Genomic DNA, 20,686 nt, shown 5'->3' on the forward strand with positions numbered 1-20,686 from the left:
CGCTTTACAATTAGAACAACAGTAATAGAACAAAACTGGGTAAAAACAGACAGACATAGAGGTAGGAAGGCCCTGCTCGCAAGCTTACAATCTATAGGGAAATATGCATAGATACACAAGGATAGATGCTACCTATTGCATAATGGTCCACCAGATTGCTAGGTTCTTAATGGGTTGTATGATGATACCCCACAAAGTTATCAAAGTGTCAGGAGGGTGTGAGACTAAAGAAAGACAAGATATGTGATGTTATGAATAATCTACAGAGGATGTAATTAGATAGGGAAGCACTGAAGGTTATGTGGGTGGGTCTGGAATTTGATAGGCTTGTCTGAAGAGGTGAGTTTTCAGGGAACATTTAAAGGTTTGGAGACTAGAGGCGAGTCTTACTGTGCGTGGGAGGGCATTCCACACAGTGGGTTAAGCCTGGATAAAGTCCTGTAATTTTGATATTTGCAAGCACACTGAGCACAGATATTTGCAGCACACTGAACACAACTGAGAGAACGCTGCACACGTCCTTTCCCTATCATCTCCAATGCACGAGTGAAAATGGCGGCGACGCGCGGCTCCTTATATAGAATACGAATCTCGCGAGAATCCGACAGCGGGATGATGACGTTCGGGCGCGCAACCGAGCAAGGCGGGAAGATTCGAGTCCACCTCGGAACCGTGTAAAATGGGTGAAGTTCGGGGGGGTTCGGATTCCGAGGAACCGAACCCGCTCATCACTAATATATACAGTTGTGCTCATAAGTTTACATACCCTAGCAGAATTTGTGATTTTTTGGCCATTTGTCAGAGAATATGAATGATAACTCACAAACTTTTCTTTCACCCATGGTTAGTGGTTGGGTGAAATGGTAAGCCATTTATTGTCAAACAACTGTGTTTACTCTTTTTAAATCATAATGACAACAGAAACTACCCAAATGACCCTGATCAAAAGTTTAACTGAGGGAGGACCAGTTCATTGTGTGAATCTGTTCTCTTGACGCACACTCATGCCAGTAACAAAATGGCACTGTCCACAAAGAATCTGTATACATAAAGTTTTGTTCTGTGTTATCACTCTCAGAATTATCTTTATAAGTTTCCCATGAATGGCTTACACAGCTTTCTCCTGCAGGGTCCACAGGTTATCCACAGGATAACATTGGGATATGGTGAAGCGACAGCGGATTTGCACCAAACTGTCAAAGCTTTTCGGCCTCCCTGCATGCAACGGGCTCGTCCATATATCCCTGGCTCAGGCAAATTCGTTTTTGTTGTTTGGTGCGGCAGGAGCCAGACCATTGTCAGAGGGCTGCTGTTTTTTTAGCAGCCTTAAGTTTTCTTAGTTTATTTTTATAGTCTTACTATTCTTTCTTGAGTGATCTTTCTAAAAAGCGTCTTATACGTACCTTTTAGAAAGAGTCGCTCCCAACAACTCCCCACCGGGTCGCGATAACGCTTACCCACAAGTACAGTGCTGTTTCGGCGGGCGTCTGTGTCAGATATACTAGCAAGTCCAGCAGACGTTACCAGGCTGTGGCCGGAGCATGGGGAGAAGGTAAGGCATCTGTTCCGCTTAGCTAGATGGAATACAGACACAGCCGCACTGTTTTGTGAGGAGAATACTGAACAGTCGCTGACGCGGCTGCAACCTAGGGTGCACCAGCGCTAGGCCTTAGGGATAATAGGCTCCAGGGGTGGGGTAGTATGAGGCTGCGATCCCTAGGGTTGATGTCAGCAGTGTGGAGTCAGACGCTCCCCCACCAGTTCATGACCAGTTTCCTCCGAGTTTCCCGCTTCAGTATAAGACGCTGTGTTCTAAGGGGACCCAGTCGCAGCATAGGCGGCTGTGTGACTGGTACGTCCGTGTTCACTTGAGCGTCTGTGTTCACTATAGGTTCACGGAGTGGTTGTGTACACTATTAGTGTCTGGATCCAGTCAGCGTTCGCAAACATATTGATCGGTCTTGGAAGCGGGGTGAGTCTCCCTGTATCCCACTCTACTGAGCACGGGTAATACAGCACTAAATTTCTATCTACCTTGTGAGTACGAATAGTTGTATAAGTGCCTAATGCATATGAGTGATTATTACTGTAGTTTTCCCTTGCTATGCGTCTGATACGGTTAAATCTTATATAAGGTAATGCAGTAATATGTTTCTGCTACATACTTGAAATTTATTTGTAGTTGATTATGTGCTCAAATTGCTTATTATACTAATGTATAACCTGTGACTGATTGGTAGTGTGATTTCTGACTTTACTATAATTCTGTGTAAGAAAAAACAATGTGTTCCCTAATGCACCCTGAGTGAAAAGTAACACTACATAATAATCAGATAATACGGAGATCTTAGTTGCGTATATCTGCAGATATAGGGTTAAGCCGTCTCCGTCACTGGGGGTCCCTAATACTAGGTATTGGTCCGGGGTGCAGGACCCCATCACATCGGCAGAGGCCAGCTACCCCAGGTCAGCACACAGGTGAAAATTAATAAGGGTTAATAAGAAGCACATAAGTGCTATGCAAGTGAAGTGTGATTAAAATAATGCAAAAATATATACAAAGTGATAGGGAAAATCATGAGTGTTAATAAAGTGTTAGTGTGTGCCGACCTAAAGCCGCCCAGCTATACCGACATAGGGGCCACCGCACCCCACACCCACCCCATAAATAATTACACATATATGTCTGGGTCTGAATGTCCAGTGTAAGGCCACATTATAATGGCTCCTACAGCATCTGAGAGCCATCTTACTTGGAGACACCCCTAACGAAAATTATGGAAGAGGCTTGTGCTGCTCCCAGTAAGAAGTTTAGAATTCCAATTATCCTCTTCAGGCTGGGGACTGTTTAAAGAGGGAGGTGGCCCCCAAAGTAGATACGTATGTTATTCGATTAGTGCGAAAAATAGGATTTTAATTACCTACCAGTAAATCCTTTTCTCGTAGTTTGTAGAGGATGCTGGGGTCCACATTAGTACCATGGGGTATAGATGAGTCCACTTGGAGCCATTGGCACTTTAAGAGTTTAATAGTGTGGGCTGGCTCCTCCCTCTATGCCCCTCCTACCAGACTCAGTCTAGAAACTGTGCCAGGTGAGACGAACAAGTTTGAGAGAAGGATATTACACAGATAGTGGCGAGATTCATACCGCCTCACACAAACAAGGCAAACCAAGCGAACTAAAACAAAGATATAAATAGAGTGCGCTGTCAACGGCAGCCTGTACAGGGAAGGTCAATTCCCTTATATAAATGAGCAAAAAATGGGAAGTGTAAGTACTGGCGCCAGCTGAAGTTCAAAGAAAATTAGCTATACCAATATGATTAAAAATCTCAAATTTAATTTCTGCACATTCATAAGAATAAAAATTCCTCAATAATAAAATACAATCAGATGTGAATAACTGATATGTGTATGAACCACAGCTTAGCCCAATAAACATGTACCGTCCACAGTCCCTGGCTAGGACATTTACTAACAGCTGTTTTTGCAAGTTCAATTTTGAACAGGGTAGGTTACCAGACTCTTTTTCCAGATGGAATTCCCTAGGTATCCGTATTGCAAGGGACTGTGGACGGTACATGTTTATTGGGCTAAGCTGTGGTTCATACACATATCAGTTATTCACATCTGATTGTATTTTATTATTGAGGAATTTTTATTCTTATGAATGTGCAGAAATTAAATTTGAGATTTTTAATCATATTGGTATAGCTAATTTTCTTTGAACTTCAGCCGGCGCCAGTACTTACACTTCTCATTTTAAACCAAGCTAACTAGCTTGAACACAGCAACAGCTGAACAACATTAACTAAGTAACAACACAGTACTTAACCAAGAACAAAGCAATACTGAACCAAGTAATCATTGCAGGACAACAACGCGCTGAGCGGGCGCCCAGCATCCTCTACGGACTACGAGAAAAGGATTTACCGGTAGGTAATTAAAATCCTATTTTCTCTTACGTCCTAGAGGATGCTGGGGTCCACATTAGTACCATGGGGATGCACCAAAGCTGCCAGAACGGGAGGGAGAGCATGGAGGCACCTGCAGAACTGATTGATCAAACTTTAGGTCCTCAGAGGCCAAAGTATCGAACTTGTAGAAATTGGAAAATGTGTTTGACCCTGACCAAGTAGCTGCTCGGCAAAGCTGTACAGCCGAAACACCCCGGGCAGCCACCCAGGAAGAACCCATCTTACGCGTAGAGTGGGCCTTAACAGATCTTGGACATGGCAATCCTGCCGTAGAATAAGCCTGCTGGATAATGAACCTGATCCAGCGAGAAATCGTCTGCTTAGAAGCAGGACACCCAATTTTCTTGGGATCATACAGGACAAACAGAGTCCGATTTTCCTGTGACGAGCAGTCCTCTTCACATATATTTTCAAAGCCCTTACAACATAAAAGGACTTTGAGGTAATTGAGGAGTCAGTAGCTACTGGCACCACAATATGTTGGTTGATGTGAAAAGCTGACACAACCTTTGAAAGGAACTGCTGACGCGTCCTGAGCTCAACTCCATCTTCATGGAAGATTAAGTAGGGGCTTTTACAGGGCAAAGCCCCCAATTCCGACACATGTCGAGCCGAAGCCAAGGCCAACAATGTGACCGCCTTCCACGTGAAAAACTTGACCTCAGGCTCCTGTAAAGGCTCAAACCAATCCGATTGCAGGAAATGCAACACCACGTTGAGATCCCAAGGTGCCGTCGGCGCCATAAAAGTAGGCTGGATGTGCAGAACCCCTTTCAAAAAAGTCTGAACCTCAGGGAGGGCAGCCAATTGTTTCTGGAAGAAAATGGATAAAGTCGAAATCTGTCGAAATCTGGACCTTTATGTATCCCAACGCAGGCCCATATCCACACCTGCTTGCAGGAAGAGGAGAAACCATCCAAGTTGAAACTGCACCGTAGAAAACTTCTTGGATTCACACCAAGACACACACTATTTCCAAATGTGATGATAGTGTTTTGATGTTACACCCTTTCTAGCCTGTATCAGGGTAGGAATAACTTTGCTCGGAATACCCTTCCGGGCTAAGATCTGGTGTTCAACTTCCATGCCTTCAAACGTAGCAGCGGTAAGTCTTGATAAGTGAACGGTCCTTGTTACAGAAGGTCCTTTCGAAGAGGAAGAGGCATCTTATCTTCCAGCAGTAAGTACAGAAGATCCGCGTACCAAGCCCTCCTTGGCCGGTCCGGAGCAATGAGAATTGCCTGAACCCTTGTTCTCTTTATAAACTTTAGAATTCTTTGAATGAGTGGAAGTGGAGGGAATACATACACAGACTTGAACACCCACGGAGTTACCAGGGCATCCACTGCCACCGCTTGTGGGTCTCTCGATGAAGGCGCCATTCTCCCGGATGGAGATCGTGCCTACTGAGAATGTCCGCTTCCCAGTTGTCCACTCCTGGAAGGAATATTGCTGACAACGCCACTGCGTGCTTTTCCGCCCAGAGAAGAATTCTTGTTACCTCTGACATAGCAGCTCTGCTCTTTGTTCCTCCCTGTCGGTTTATGTAGGCCTCCGTTGTTACATTGTCCGACTGCACCTGAATGGCCTGATTTCGCAGAAGATGCGCCGCTTGGAGAAGACCATTGTAAATGGCTCGTAGTTCCAGAATGTTTATTGGAAGAATGGATTCCAGACTTGACCACCTTCCTTTGAAATTTTCCCCTTGAGTGTCTGTGCCCCAACCCCTGAGGTTTGCATCCGTGGTTAGAAGGATCCAGTTCCAAACCTGCGGCCCTCCAGGAGGTGAGGCATTTGCAGCCACCAGAGGAGTGAAATCCTTGCTTTCGGCGACAGACGTATCCTCTGGTGAATGTGTAGGTGAGACCCCGACCACTTGTCTAGGATATCCAGTTGGAAGGACAGTGCATGAAATCTTCCGTACTGTAGAGCCTCGTAGGAGGCAACCATCTTCCCCAGAAGGTGAATGCACTGGTCAACCAATACCCGGGCAGGTTTCAAGACATCCCGTACCATTGATTGTATCACTAATGCTTTCTCCACCGGTAGAAACACCCTCTGCACTAGTATCATCCCCAGGAAAGACCATCTCCTTGTCGTCTCCAAATGTTACTTTGGAAGGTTCAGGATCCAACTGTGTTCTCTGGGCGGATGAGTCGTGAGAGCAATGGACTGCAACAACTTCTCCCTGGATGATGCCTTTATCAGCAGATCGCCCAGATATGGAATTGTATTCACTTCCTGCCTGCGGAGGAGAACCATCATCTCTGCCATCACCTTGGTGAAGACCCTCGGTGCGGTGGAGAGACCGAATGACCGTGTCTGGAACTGAGAGTGACTGTCTAACAGTGCGAATCTGAGAGAGGCCTGATGCGGCGGCCAAATCAGAATGTGGAGGTACGCATACTTGATATCTAGGGATACCAGAAACTCTCCTTCCTCCAGACCTGAGATCACCGCTCTCAGGGATTCCATTTTGAATTTCAATTCCCTCAGGAAAGGGTTTAACGATTTCAAGTTCAAAATCAGTCTGACCGAACTATCCGGTTTCGGCACCATGAAAAGGTTTGAATAGTAACCCTTGTTTTGCATATGAGGTGAAACTGAGACAATGACCTCTGACTTTTCCAATTTTTGGATGGCTTCCTGTAGGATAGCCTTGTCTGTTAGTAAAGCTGGCAAGCCTGATTTGAAGAATCGATGAGGTGGGAGTTTCGTGAAACTCCAGTCTGTACCCGTAGGACACAATATCCTGTACCCAGGGATCCAGGCCGGACGACACCCAGTCGTTGCTGAAACGTTTTCCAGGCTGTGCAAACCACCGTCATGCTGAGGATTTTGAAGAACCAGAAGGAGGCTTCTGGTCCTGGGAACCTGCAGGTGCAGGTTTCTTGGTAGGAGGTTTGGACTTTTTCGTCTTAGCATTCCAAAAGGAATGCGGTGTGGATGAAGAAAAGGGTTTCTTCGTAGAAGGAGCAGCTGAGGGAAGAAAGGGTTACTTACCCGCGGTTGCCGTGGAAATCCACGCATCCAACGCTTCCCCAAATAGAGCCTGACCTGTGAAGGGTAGGTTCTCCACACTTCTCCTGGATTTCGCATCTGCAGACCATTGGCACAGCCCGAGTCCCCTGCGCGCCGAGACAGCCATGGAAGATATCTTTGCATTCATAGTACCCAGGTCCTTCATGGCCTCCACCATGGAACCCGCAGAATCCTGTATTTTATGTAAAAACATTTCAATGTCACTTCTATCCATATAATCTAATTCCTCTAGTAATGTGTCTGACCACTTTACTATGGCTTTAGAAATCCATGCATAGGCAATAGTGGGCCTTAGCGCCACTCCGGATGCAGTGTACCTGGATTTGAGGGTGGCGTCAACTTTAAGATCAGCCGGTTCTTTTAACGCGGTAGATCCAGGGACAGGTAAAACCACCTTTTTTGACAGTCTGGAGACAGATGCGTCAACTATGGGTAGGTTTTCCCATTTTTTTTTTCTATCCTCCTCAGGTAAGGGAAAAGCAACCAGAACCCTTTTTGAGTTTTTTTTTTCCCGGGTTTTCCCAGGATTTTTCAAATTTAGCGTTCAATTCTTTAGACCAGTGGTTTCCAAACTTTTTTGAATCACGACTCCCTAGAATATCAGAATTTTTTTCATGGCACCCCTAGGCCAATAATTTTCTTATTGAGAAATTTAGAAAGAAATATTACATTAAGTAGATCGTGTTTATATGTCATCCTTAGGGTCAGTTGTGTGGTGAGGGACAAGATTTGCTTCTGTTTGGCCACATATTTTATGACTGGCAGCCACCAGCCCTGGTTTTGCCTATTATATTGACCATGAATAATTTGAATTGGTCCTGGACCACCAACACAGGGCACCCCTGCAAGTGTCCCGAGGCACCCCAGGGAGCCACGGCACACAGTTTGGGAACCTCTGCTTTAGACGCATGGAAGGTTAGCGAGGCTTTCTTATTATCTCTGAAGTAAGCCTCCTCAACCTGTTCAGGTGGTGTCAGTAATTTGCAACACATCCCTAATGGCCTCAATCATGAGCTGCACCCCCTTTGCCAGGGAAGCCGGCCCCCTCACATCCCCCTCACTGTCTGCCGTGTCAGAGTCTGTATCCGTGTTGGCTTGCATAACTGGGCAAGTGCACGTTTCTTTGGGTATATGCTAAGGGATTTAGAAGGAATAGGAACAGAACCTGACCAAACTGCCATAGAATGCTTTAAAACCTGAGTTTCAGTCTCAGTATGCGCTACCCTAGTAGTGATCTGAGAGATCATTCCCTTAATAGAAGTCAGCCGTTCTGGCTCAGTAAGAGGAATCTGAGACAAGACATTACATTCCTGGGTGCAAGGAATGGATACCTCTGGAGAAGAAACATCCTCTGCAGCATAAGACACAGAGTCCCTGGACATGGCTATGTGAGAAAACATACACCCACACACGCACAGGAAAATGTCAGACACGGTTTACCCCCCAAGTACCTGCAGAGAAAACACAGAGCTTGCAGCCAGCACACCCACAGCGCTCAATTAGGTAGGTACAACCAACCTGGCGCTGACTGTGTACCCTTAATAGACTACACAGCCTCCCCCCTTCCACAACCCCCTGGTACCGCACAGGATAGCTGGAGTCGTGTGGAGAGACAGCACTCCTGTCAGCATCTCTGTAGCTGTATCTGCAGGGAGAAAAGGGCGCTGAACGCTGCTGGGTCCGCTCTGAGGAGAAGCTCCGTCCCTGGACATGGCGCGTCTTTGCACACTTTCACATTTTTAGACTGGCCTGAGGATTTTGCTAGCAGCATTACCGAGGGCCCTGATAGACTTGAGTGACCAGTGTAGGGTATTTGCGCTGGCTCAGGGCGCCCCTCATAGTGCCGCACTGTGTACCGCTGAGCTCTCTGGCGCACAGTTAGTACTGCGCTCCTACCCTGTTGCCGCCATACACACCGGCTCCCTGCTTGTGGGGACACACTTTCCGGTGACGCACTCGCCACCGGAATCTTCTGGCTAGGTTAGGGGGTGGCGGCATGCTGCGGGAGTGAGCGGTCGCCTCGGGTGGCTAACGATCATCACCCTCAGGAGCCCAGTGTCCTGTCAGCGGAGATAGTGGCCATTAACCTCTCAGGGTTAGACACTACCCCCCCTCCCCCTCCTAAGTCCTACAAAGCAGGGAGACTGTTGCCAGCAGCCTCCCTGTGCTTAACTCGAAGAAAACTAGAAAAACTCCTATGGAGCTCCCCTAGGTGTGACTGGCTCCGTCGGGCACATTTTCTAAACTGAGTCTGGTAGGAGGTGCATAGAGGGAGGAGCCAGCCCACATTGTTAAACTCTTAAAGTGCCAATGGCTTCAAGCGGACCCGTCTATACCCTATGGTATTAATGTGGACCCCAGCATCCTCTAGGACGTTAGAGAAATCTACATTACCTCTGCTTTCAACATCACTAAATGATGTCAGTGATAGGAGAGTGGATGGTTTTCTAAAAAACAATTTTTCCCTGTCTGGGACAGTCATAAGACCAGCCATGGCTTCAGCTTGGATGGCAAAAGCAGTGGCTGCCTGGGCTGATGCATTGGAAGGGGATCTTTCAATGGCATCTAGAGAGCAAAAATCCCATGATGCACATATCAAACAGGCTGCAATGTTTTTGGAAGAAGCAGCCTTGGATATGGGTACAATTGCCTCTCGGTCATCTGCTTCAACAGTAGCTGCTCGCAGAGCAGTTTGGCTACGTACATGGAAAGCTGGTTCAGAATCTTAAAAGGTTTGGGAGTCTTTACCTTTTTCTGGAGATATTCTTCTCAGTAAAGAATTAACCAGTATTTTGTAGTTAGAAGCAGACTCCTTCCACATACAAATTCAAGCCTAAAGTTCCAGCTTTTCGGCCCTTTCGGTCTCAAGGAAAAGGTTATGGCAAACAGTCCCAATACAACAAGACTGGTAAGACTGAAAAGCATTGGGCTACCAGAGGACCGGTTTCTAAAGCAGAAGATAAGCCATGAGCGTGATGTTGCGGGCTTCCACCTGGGGAATCCCAGGGTGGGAGGCAGACTACTTCAATTTGCACAGATCTGGCAACAGTCTACAACAGACGCCTGGGTGCAAGAAGTGGTATCTCTCGGTTATGCATTTGCTTTCAAGAAACACCCTCCTCAAAGCCACAGCCCCCAGAGTATTCACCAAGATTATGGTGGTAATGGCAGTGAACGGAAATTTGACCCTAGGTCTTTCAGAGTTTCCAGGGTCTTGGCATTCCTTCAGGAAGGAATGGATAAAGGTTTAAGGGTGGCTTCCTTGAGAGTGCAAGTCTCAGCATTGACTGTATAGTTCCAAAAGAAAATTTCCAACCTACAGGATGTGCGCACTTTTTTCGAGGGAATGCTGCGCATTCAACCCCCTTCAAGTTGCTCCATTTGAACCACTTAAAAGAGTGGATCTTAAATGGTTAACAGCTAAAGTTCTCTTTCTACTGGCCATGGCTTCAGCTAGAAGAGTTTCAGATTTAGGGGGCATTGTTATGTCATCCTCCATTTCTGTTTTTTTTTTATTATCCAGATAAAGCAGTTCTCAGAACTAAATCTGGGTATCTTTCTAAGGTGGTGTCTAAATGCCACCTTATTGAAGAAATTGTAGTCCCGGCTTTCCAGGGTCGGGGTTTTTATGCGGGAGATGCATCGTTGGACATAGTCCGTGCCTTAAGAATCGACGTAGATCGTACCAGTGCTATCAGAAAGACAGATTTTCTGTCTCTTTATTCTCTATGGATTTCACAAGAGAGGATGGCCTGCTGATAAGCAGACTCTGGTGAGGTAGCTTCGGATGACTATTTCAGAAGCATATTCTCAAGCTGATCTCCCTGTTCCGGCTAATGTCTCTGCTCGCTCTACTCTTAAGGTAGGTCCATCATGGGCAGCACAACATGGTGCTTCAGCAGAACAGATATGTAAGGCAGCCACATGGTCAACCTCTCAGGATGCTGAATTTGGGCAAAGGATTCTCCTGTCCAATCAGGAGTGTCCCCACCACTTAATTGCTTTGGGTCATCCCACTGTTATCCTGTGGACCCTGCAGGAGAAATATACGTTATGGTAAGAACTTACCGTTGATAACAGTACATCTCTTAAGTCCACAGGGATACCACCCTGACGCACCTGATTTGAGGATCCTTTTACTCACTAACCTCTTCCTTGTACGGAAGGCTGTGCATGTGTGTTCTTCTCGCCTGATTAGGGCTCTCTATAATGCTCCTGCCTTGAGCTTTGGAAAAACAACTGATTTGCCTGAGCCAGGAGGCGGGGCTATATGGACGGGCCCGTTGCATGCTGGGAGGCCGAAAAGCTTTGACCGTTTGGTGCAAATCGGCTGTCGCTTCACCATATCCTGTGGATCCTGTGGACTTAGGAGAAATACCGGTATCAACGGTAAGTTCTTACCATAACGTATAGTTTTTATTTAGCTTTCCACTTTTTTTTTTCTCTTTGCTCACTCAGTTTTGTTGCGTGACTATAATGAAGTTGTTCCAGTTCACTAACTTGACATTTTGTTTTCTCCAGCTTCGTCCCTGAGTGGAAACAAAGACTCTATTTACAGTTTGGCCATGAACCAGATGGGGACCGTCATAGTTTCTGGGTCAACTGAAAAGGTAAAACTGTGGATTTGGAAGAGCTGTGTCTCATCACCTGGTCCTTCCTGAGTGCACTCTGCATAACATTGATGTCCTTTTATGCTATACTACTATAGTAGTAGTAGTATGCTGCATTACAGATAAGTTATGGTTGGTTGCAGGCAGGAGAGTATAACATCTTACATATTTCCTTCAGGGGCAAGGTCTTGGATTTGACAGGTTGAGGTTCAGTTTGAATTTGTCAGAGGAGCCATTGGCGGTGCCCATGTAACCAGTTATGATTCTACGATCTAAAGCGTGTGATCTCTGCAAATTTCTTAAACTCCTAAATTTAAATATATGTGAAAATGTTTTAGCATTTGTCTACTGCGCTGCTTCCGTTGGCGTGTGTTTGGTAGTGGAACATGTCTCTGTTGCACTGTAGCGTAGAAAAGATAACTTGTTATTCCTGCATTACAGGTGCTAAGAGTCTGGGATCCAAGAACGTGTGCAAAACTGATGAAACTAAAAGGACATACTGATAATGTTAAAGCATTACTGTTAAACAGGGATGGCACGCAGGTAAGGGTTTCTTTTATCATCTACCTATTGGTACATTTCAGTTGGGTATTCTCAAAAATATTATGTGTTTCTCTATCATTCATAAGGGATACTGGGGACCTTAGTACAATGTGTATAGAAGGTGTCGAAAGGAGGCGGTGTACTTTAAATTTCTTCCACAGGGTGTGTCTGCTCCATCCCTCTATGCCCTCCCCTACAGCTCAGTTTAGAAAAATGTGCCCTCAGGAGAGGATGCACACTCTGGAGCTCCAGAGAGTTTTTCTTTGGGTTAATTTCTGTTTGTTATTTTCAGGTAAGCTGTTTAAGCAACAGCTTACCTGCACCGAGGGAGGGACACTGGGGGGAGGGGGCACACCTGCCTCGTTTAGGGGTGCTAAGTCGTATCCTGCCAACAGGACAACAGTCCTGAGGGTCATTGTACCGCAGACATTGCGCTCTCGCGCACACACCCGCAGCACGCTGCACACGCCCATTACAGAGCCTGAGGGTCAGCAGAGTGGTGAGTGACAACCGGGGACCCAGTTCCTATGTGCGTCATGAACACAGGGTAGGCATACGGACGCCCTTGGCGGTGATCCCATACGCCCCCTGCTCGTAGACTGTCAGCGATAGTGAAAATAGGTGATTGTACCTTATTTTACACACTTTGGGGACATTTGCCAGTATAAATATCGGCATAACTCCGGCGCCATTGTAAGGGGCGGAGTTTCCTCAGAGTAGGACCAGCGGCTTCTTGGCACCATTTCAGTTACAACAATCTATGGCTGCTCTGGCAAAAGATAGGGCAGACAGTAGACGTGTTTCCCCTCTATCAAATCTGTTACCCCAAAAAAGGGGGTTTCCTGATATCCCCTCAGAATCTGAGGAGGAGGTACCAGAGGTAGAGGAGGGGGGGAAGAGCTGGAAGCTAATACTGAATTAGATGATTCCTCTGCTACACAAGGAGTAGACTTACTTATCATTGCTATAAGGGTCGTCTTAAATATTCCTGGGAATGAGACAGATGTGCAGCAATCCCTTTTCTCATCACAGAAATAGCTACAGGTCACATTTCCTGACTCTAAGGAACTGGATGATCTTTTTAGAGAGCCATGAGCAAATCCTGATAAGAAATTCCAGGTGTCAGAGAAATGGATGGTCACCTTCCCTTTTGCACAAGAGGGGGCAAGGTCTAGGTAACTCCCCCTGCTATCGATGCATCCGTATCGCGTACTGCCGGTTCCTGGGGCTACGGCCTTAAAAGAACCCGCGGACGGGAAACTACTTTAAAATCTATTTATGTTGCAGCGGGAGCCTCCCAGAGGCCTGTTATTGCAGGTTGTTGGGTGACACATGCCATTCATACTTGGGCCGGTAACATCCAAGAGGGCCTTTCTGGGGACAAGTCCCTAGCTGATATGGTGATACTAATTCAACACATACAGGAGTCTGCCCACTTCCTATGTGATACCATCAAACGTATTGGGGTAGTAAATGCCCGTACTGCTACCATGGCGGTTTCCGCACGCAGAGCGTTGTGGTTACGTCAGTGGGTGGCGGACGCGGAGTAATAAAAAAAAAAGTGTGTGGAAGCCTTACCCTTCACAGGAGATTAGCTGTTCGGGGATGAATTGGATACCTGGATTTCGAAGGTTACTGCTGATAAGTCCACATACCTCCCCTCGACTGCTCCCCCGGCTAGACATTGCTACACTGGGCCGTCTCTGCAGTCCTTTCGGACGCTGTGCATTAAAGTTAAGGCACGAGGTGCCTCAAATGCGGCACGAGGTTCAAGAGGTAAGTCTCGTAAACCTGCAACCTCCGCTTCCCAGGAAAAGGGCGTCAGCTCCGTCTCCTCCAAACCCTCAGCATGACGGTGTCCCTCAACTCCAGGGGTTCCTCAGGGTGGGAGCTCATCTGAGATTCTTCAGCTCCATCTGGAATAGCTCCTGCCAGGACGCCTGGGTAAAAGATCTGATCTCCCAAGGCTACAAGATGGAATTCAAAAGTCTTCCACCTCTCAGGTTTTTCAAGTCTGGTTTACCAGCTTCAGAAACCATGCGCCTCACGTTGCAGGAGGCTATTCAAAAGTTAGCCCAGACCCAGGTCATTGTTCCTGTGCCACCTCAACAACAAGGCAAGGGATATTACTCCAGCCTTTTTGTGGTACCAAAACCAGACTGTTCAGTGAGACCCATTTTGAACCTCAAATCGTTAAACCCATATCTGCAGGTTTTCTGGTTCAGAATGGAGTCTCTGAGAGCAGTGATCTCAGGTCTGGAGGAGGTAGAGTTCTTGGTCTCCCTGGATATAAAGGATGCTTACCTCCATATACCGATAAGGCTGCCTCATCAAGCTTACCTCAGGTTTGCTCTGTTGCAGAAACATTACCAGTTCCAGGCACTGCCTTTTCGGCCTAACGATGGCCCCAAGGGTTTTCACCAAAGTGATGGTGGAAATGATGTTCCAACTCAGGATTCAAGTTGTGAACATTGTTCTCTACCTGGACGATCTGCTGATCAAAGCAAGATCGACGGACGTACTGCTGGACAGAATCTCCCGCACTACATCCCTGGTATCATGCCACGGGTGGATTCTGAACTTTCAAAAGTTCCACCTTGAGCCAACCCAGCATATCCAGTTGATCGGGATGATCCTGGACACTGTGGCTCAGAAGGTCTTCCTCCCTATGGACAAGGCGAACGCAATTCAGGAGTTGGTTTGGGCTGTTCTGCAGAAGGAAAGGGTCTCGGTACATCTCTGCACCCGTCTGTTGGGTAAGATGGTGGCCTCCTTTCGAGGCTATTCAATTTGGCAGATTCCATACGAGGATATTCCAACTGGATCTCCTGAAGAAATGGTTGGATTCACATCTGCAGATGCACCAGGTCATACGTCTCTCACCACAGGCCAGGATCTCCCTCCTGTGGTGGTTGCAATTCTCCAACCTCTTGGAGGGGCGGAGCTTCGGGATCCAGGATTGGATTCTCTTGACCACATGCCAGCCTTCAGGGTTGGGGAGCGGTAACCCAGGGACAACAGTTCCAGGGCTAGTGGTCACTCTTCGCAAAGCCGCCTCCCTGTAAACATACTAGAACTCCGTGCCATCATGCTCTGCTACAGGCAGCTCATCTGCTCCAAGGCCTGGACATTCAGGTACAGTCAGACAACGCTACGGCTGTGGCTTACGTCAATCAGCAAGGTGGAACAAAGAGCAGGGCCTGCATGAGGGAGGTATCCAAGATTCTCCGCTCGGCCGAACAAAATGCAAGGATGGTGTCGGCCATATTCATTCCCGGAGTCCACAACTGGGAAGCAGACTTCCTCAGGCGTCACGACCTCCACCCAGGAGAATGGGGTCTTTACCCTCAGGTGTTTCAACTGATAACAGATCTGTGGGGCTGCCCACAGATCGATCTGATGGCCTCTCGGTTCAACAACAAGCTTCAGTGCTATTGTTCCAGAACAAGGGACCCTCTGCCATCAGCAGTGGATGTGCTGACAACTCCATGGGATTACCAGCTGGTGTACTTGTTTCCTCCAAAAAGAGGGGAGAACAGGGGATTCTCATCTCCCCAGACTGGCCTCGGAGGGTTTGGTACACGTAACTTCTGGAGATGACCATAGAAGATCCCTGGCCCCTACCGCTAAGGGCAAATCTTCAACAAGGACCGTTCGTCTACCCGGACTTACGGCGGCTTCGTTTGACGGCATGGCGGTTGAGAGGAACCTTCTAGCGGAGAAGGGCATTTTGGGCAAAGTTTATTACCACCATGATTCAAGCCAGAAAACAGATTACGTCAAAGCACTGCCACCATATCTGGACATGATACGTTTCCTGGTGTGAGGGGTGAAAATATCTTCCTTCAGTCTTCAACCTGGGGTGCTTTTTACAGGCTCCTTAAAGGCTCGGATCTCGGCCTTGTCCATTTTCTTTCAGAAGAAATTGGCTGTTTTGCCAGAAGTTCAGACATTCCTGCAGGGTGTCATGCAACCTCCTTTTGTGCCGCCCACGGCACCTTGGGATCTAAACATGGTTTTGTCCTTTCTACAGTTCTCTTGGTTTGAACCTGTGGTGTCAGTGGAGGACAAATACCTTACGCTCCTAGCCTTGGCTTCCGCTAGGCGTGTCTCCGAACTTGATGCTTTGTCCTAAAAAAAAAGTCCCTATTTGGTCTTTTATGAGGACCGAGCGGAACTCCGGACTCGACAACAGTTCCTACCTAAGGTGGTATCTGCATTCCACTTGAATCAGCCTATTGTGGTTCTGGCGGCTTCAGCCTCTTCCTCAATTCCTGAGTCATTGGATGTGGTGCGAGGCCCTGATAATTTGTATCAAGAGGACTGCTGCTGTCAGAAAATCAGATTCCCTCTTTGTGCTGTATGATGCTCTCAAAAAAAGGGTCGTCCTGCTTCAAAGCAGTCCATTGCCCGTTGTATTAGGCTTACTGTTCAACAGGCCTACGCTTCGGCGGCCTTGCCTTTTCCTCGGTCTATCACGGCCCACTCTACAAGGTTTGTGGGTACCTCCTGGGCGGCTGCCCGGAGAGTGTCGGCCCTACAACTCTGTCAGGCCGCTACCTGGTCAGGGACAAACACGTTTGTCAAGTTTTACAGGTTTGATACCCTGGCTGCAGAGGATGTCCAGTTTAGATGTACAGTGTTGCAGGTGTCTTAGCACGTTCCCACCCTGTTTGGGAGCTTTGGGACGTCCCCATTGTACTAAGGTCCCCAGTATCCCTTATGGATGATAGAGAAAAGAGGATTTTAATTACCTACCGGTAAATCCTTTTCTCGTAGTCCATAAGGGATACTGGGCGCCTGCCTTTGTGCTACGACTTTCCTGCAAGGTTTTGTTCTTGTGTGAAGTTGTTTCAACAGCTGTTTCTGTTGTGTATTGCTAGCTGTTGCTAGCTCATTTTTGTGTTGTGTGCTGGTTCGTTAATCTCACCACTCGTTGTTTGTCATGTATCCTCCTCTCAAGTATGTACATCTACTTCGGGCACTGTTTTTCCTAGACTGAGCTGTAGGGGAGGGCATAGAAGGGAGGAGCCGGCACACCCTGTGGAAGAAATTTTAAAGTGCACCGGCTCCTTTGGACCCCTTCTACACCTGTTGTACTAAGGTCCCCAGTATCCCTTATGGACTACAAGAGAAGGATTTACCGGTAGGTAATTAAAATCCTCTCTTCAGCACCAGCTCCTCTGCAAGCTTAAAAAATATTCCCTCATTATACAGCATGGCCTTACTAATATAAACCTACATATTTTTACATATAACAAACATTTCCATATTTGTTTTTGTTTGTTTGATAACAACTGACATATAGTTTCGAAATCATTGTGACCGACATAGTGACTAGACTCCATTTATAATGTAATGAGGAAAAGTAACCCTAATGAATATATTTCAATGTGAAAGGGCATCTGCGTGCTCAAGGGTTCACATGTACAGATGTAGTCACACTCAGCTTTGCGCGATGCGTGGCATTGCTGGCGCGACTAGTGTGGCCTGCGACTAGAATGTATGAGCATGCCTATAGGAATTAATGGAGCGACCGTCATCTGCGAATAGTCGCAGCCTGGAGCAGTATGCCGCCTCGTGGTAAAGCTGAACATGGCTACATCTGTAGATGATTCTATACCAGGGGTTCTCAAACTCGGTCCTCGGGGGCCCACACAGTGCATGTTTTGCGGGTAACCCAGCAGGTGCACAGGTGTATTAATTACTCACTGACACATTTTAAAAGGTCCACAGGTGGAGCTAATTATTTCACTTGCGATTCTGTGAGGAGACCTGCAAAACATGCACTGTGTGGGCCCCCGAGGACCGAGTTTGAGAACCTCTGTTCTATACCATAAATATGTTACTGCTTGCTAGACTATGAAAGTATGACCATAGCTCATGTTTATACATTCAGGGCCCGGTGCAGAGCTAGATGGAAATCGGTGCTTGTGATCCCGCGTATATCCACCTATACAAAATGTATGCTCTGCCCTCTGTCCATGTGCTAGGTATAGTAATAGTCATCCCCATCAGTGCGCTTTGGTACCAGTACTAGACCAGTGCATTCATGCTTATGTCCACTGCTGAGTAGCGGCAGTTCTGTCAACACTATCTCACTGAGCTTTGCCTACTTCAGAATGCCCTGTTACAGGCCAGTTCAGCCGACTCAGATTGAACTACAGGGTGATTCAAAAGTCACAGTACACCCTTTTGTTTCAAAAACTGTCCAGGAACTGGGAAAACTGAATACTCCAGCAAGGTATGGGTGAGGTGGGCTATCTTTTAGGGTATGTACCGAACATGGGCGCCATCTTGAATCTAAGTCCGTTTTCCCATTTTCTGCACAGTTTTTTTTTAAACAAAAGGGTGTACTGCGACTTTTGAATCACCCTGTATATGCAGTCAATATGCGTATCAGACTGCATCGCTCATACCAGAGTGTGTTTTTAGTTCTAGAGCATGCGCAGTGTGAAAACACGCAGTGTATGCTCGGCCAACCTGCACACATACAACTAGCCATCAAGCCCTCTGTATGATGTAACTGATAAAAGTTCTGCTATAAGTAAGGATAAGGTGTGCTTTATAAATATCTGCTCTTTTAATTGCCATCTCATTTTTAGTGTCTTTCAGGCAGTTCGGATGGGACTATCCGCTTGTGGTCTCTTGGGCAACAGAGGTGTATAGCAACTTACAGGGTCCATGACGAAGGGGTCTGGGCTCTCCAAGTTAATGAAGGCTTCACCCATGTGTACTCTGGGGGAAGGGACCGTAAGATCTACTGTACAGACTTGAGGAACCCAGACTTGAGACTGCTCATCTGTGAAGAAAAAGCACCAGTTTTAAAAGTGAGCACAAAGTGTTTTTTCTTATTGATTTACAATTTGTGTCATAATACCATAAGGTATTACATAAAATGAGAAAAAGTTTGTGCAGTCTCTGCACAGCTCAGGACTTACTCTTCCAGTGCAATGATCCGGCCCGAAGATGACGTCAGGAACCTCCCTTCAAACGGCTGGACACGCCTGCGTTTTTCCGGACACTCCCTGGAAACTTCCAGGTGACACCCACAAACGGCCTCTTCCTGTCAATCTTCGTGCGATCGCTTTCTAAGTTCTTCTTGTCGTTGTCCGACATTACCCGTCGCTGGGGGGCCTTGCGTCTGTGCATTGTGGTGCATATGCATGCGCAGTTCAAACCCGATCGCAGCTGTGCGAAAACACACAGCAGCGATCGGGTCTGAATTACCCCCCTTGTTCTGTTTCTTTCAGTTGTTTGAGCTGTAGCTAACTTGTAAGCTATGGATTTCTCTAGTGACACTACAGTATGTGCCTCCTTTTCAGCCATGAAATAGTTGATGTAGTCTGGGTATCATTGTTACATATACACATCTTGCTACTATTTTCTTTTCTGCAGCGGGTTACACTGTGTTCCACAGGGAAAACATTAGGGTGTAGAGCGGGATCTTGATCCAGAGGCACCATCAGGCAAAGCTTTGACTGTCCCAGGATGCATTGGGGCCTCATCTATAACTTCGCCTCCAGGCACTGAGAGCTCCGTTTCGAGTGGTGCCTGCAGGCAGTAGGTCACCTAACAGGGGGGCTGCTCTGGGCATCCCTGAAAAAGCTAAGAAGACTTCAAGGGCTGCAGCACTGTTATGTCAGGGTGACATTCAGTGCTGAGTCTCCATCACCTCCCAAGCGACGTCGCATACTCCCATGACTCAGTTCCCGGATACTTGCAGCAGAGACGCTCCAGCTTAGGCACACGGTCGCAGACGCTCTCCTGGTTCGCGTGGCTGCTATGAAAGGAGGAGGTAAGAGGATCCCCCGGGTGGGACCCGCCACTAAATCGCGTTCCTGATCGCAGTCTAGGGAGACGGACTGCGACGCTGGCGTGGACACGGTCATCGAGCAGGGGCCCCACTATATCCGCCAGGGCATAGGAGTACAGGTCGGGTGTACTAGCGCCCCTATTGGTAAGGCTCCATAGTACCGGCGGTGAGGTCCAGCATAGGGGAGCCGGCACTTGACCTGTAGCCCCTTCCCCGGCCCAGGGTGCCATCTCCTCGCAGATTTCCTGCCCTGGAGCTGTCTCACACTCTCCCTCAGTTCCTGACAGAGACGCTGGGCTCCGTATTCTGAGCATAGCTGCTGCTGGTCTCTGGGACTGCAGGGCAAGGTCTCCCCTGTAAAGCCCGCCTGTACACAGCACTGAGACTTTACAGACACTTGAGTATTCTACATGTCTTATTACAGACAGCGTTAGTTAAAAAAGAGTGTACCTATTACAGTATATATAGTAAGAGTATTCTGATATATACCTCCGGTCTAGGTATATTCTGTACCTTAAGGGACTAGGTGCGTCAGGGTCCTCTAATATAGTGTCCAGAGTACTTATCGCTATATGGATATTTTACTGTGTTAGTCACGTGGAATGGGATTTAGTTCACAAGTTTGTGTACTCTTACACTAGTTGTGTACTCTGTCTGGCTTCATCATACTAATAGCCTGTTGCTTTATTAGAATGTCT

At 47.2% G+C, this 20,686-nt stretch overlaps 1 protein-coding gene across 1 annotated transcript in view; it reads left to right on the plus strand.

Annotated features, from left to right (window-relative positions):
• WDR48 (WD repeat domain 48) overlaps positions 1-20,686 on the plus strand; it is a 264,189-nt gene that overhangs the window by 121,207 nt on the left and 122,296 nt on the right. The window contains exons 6-8 of the mRNA XM_063921834.1: positions 11,541-11,629; positions 12,071-12,172; positions 18,778-19,002. Coding sequence (XP_063777904.1) covers positions 11,541-11,629; positions 12,071-12,172; positions 18,778-19,002 — 416 coding nt within the window. The remainder of the gene's footprint in view (positions 1-11,540; positions 11,630-12,070; positions 12,173-18,777; positions 19,003-20,686) is intronic.

The sequence above is a fragment of the Pseudophryne corroboree genome, chromosome 5 (assembly GCF_028390025.1).
Source record: "Pseudophryne corroboree isolate aPseCor3 chromosome 5, aPseCor3.hap2, whole genome shotgun sequence".
NCBI classification, from domain to species: domain Eukaryota; kingdom Metazoa; phylum Chordata; class Amphibia; order Anura; family Myobatrachidae; genus Pseudophryne; species Pseudophryne corroboree.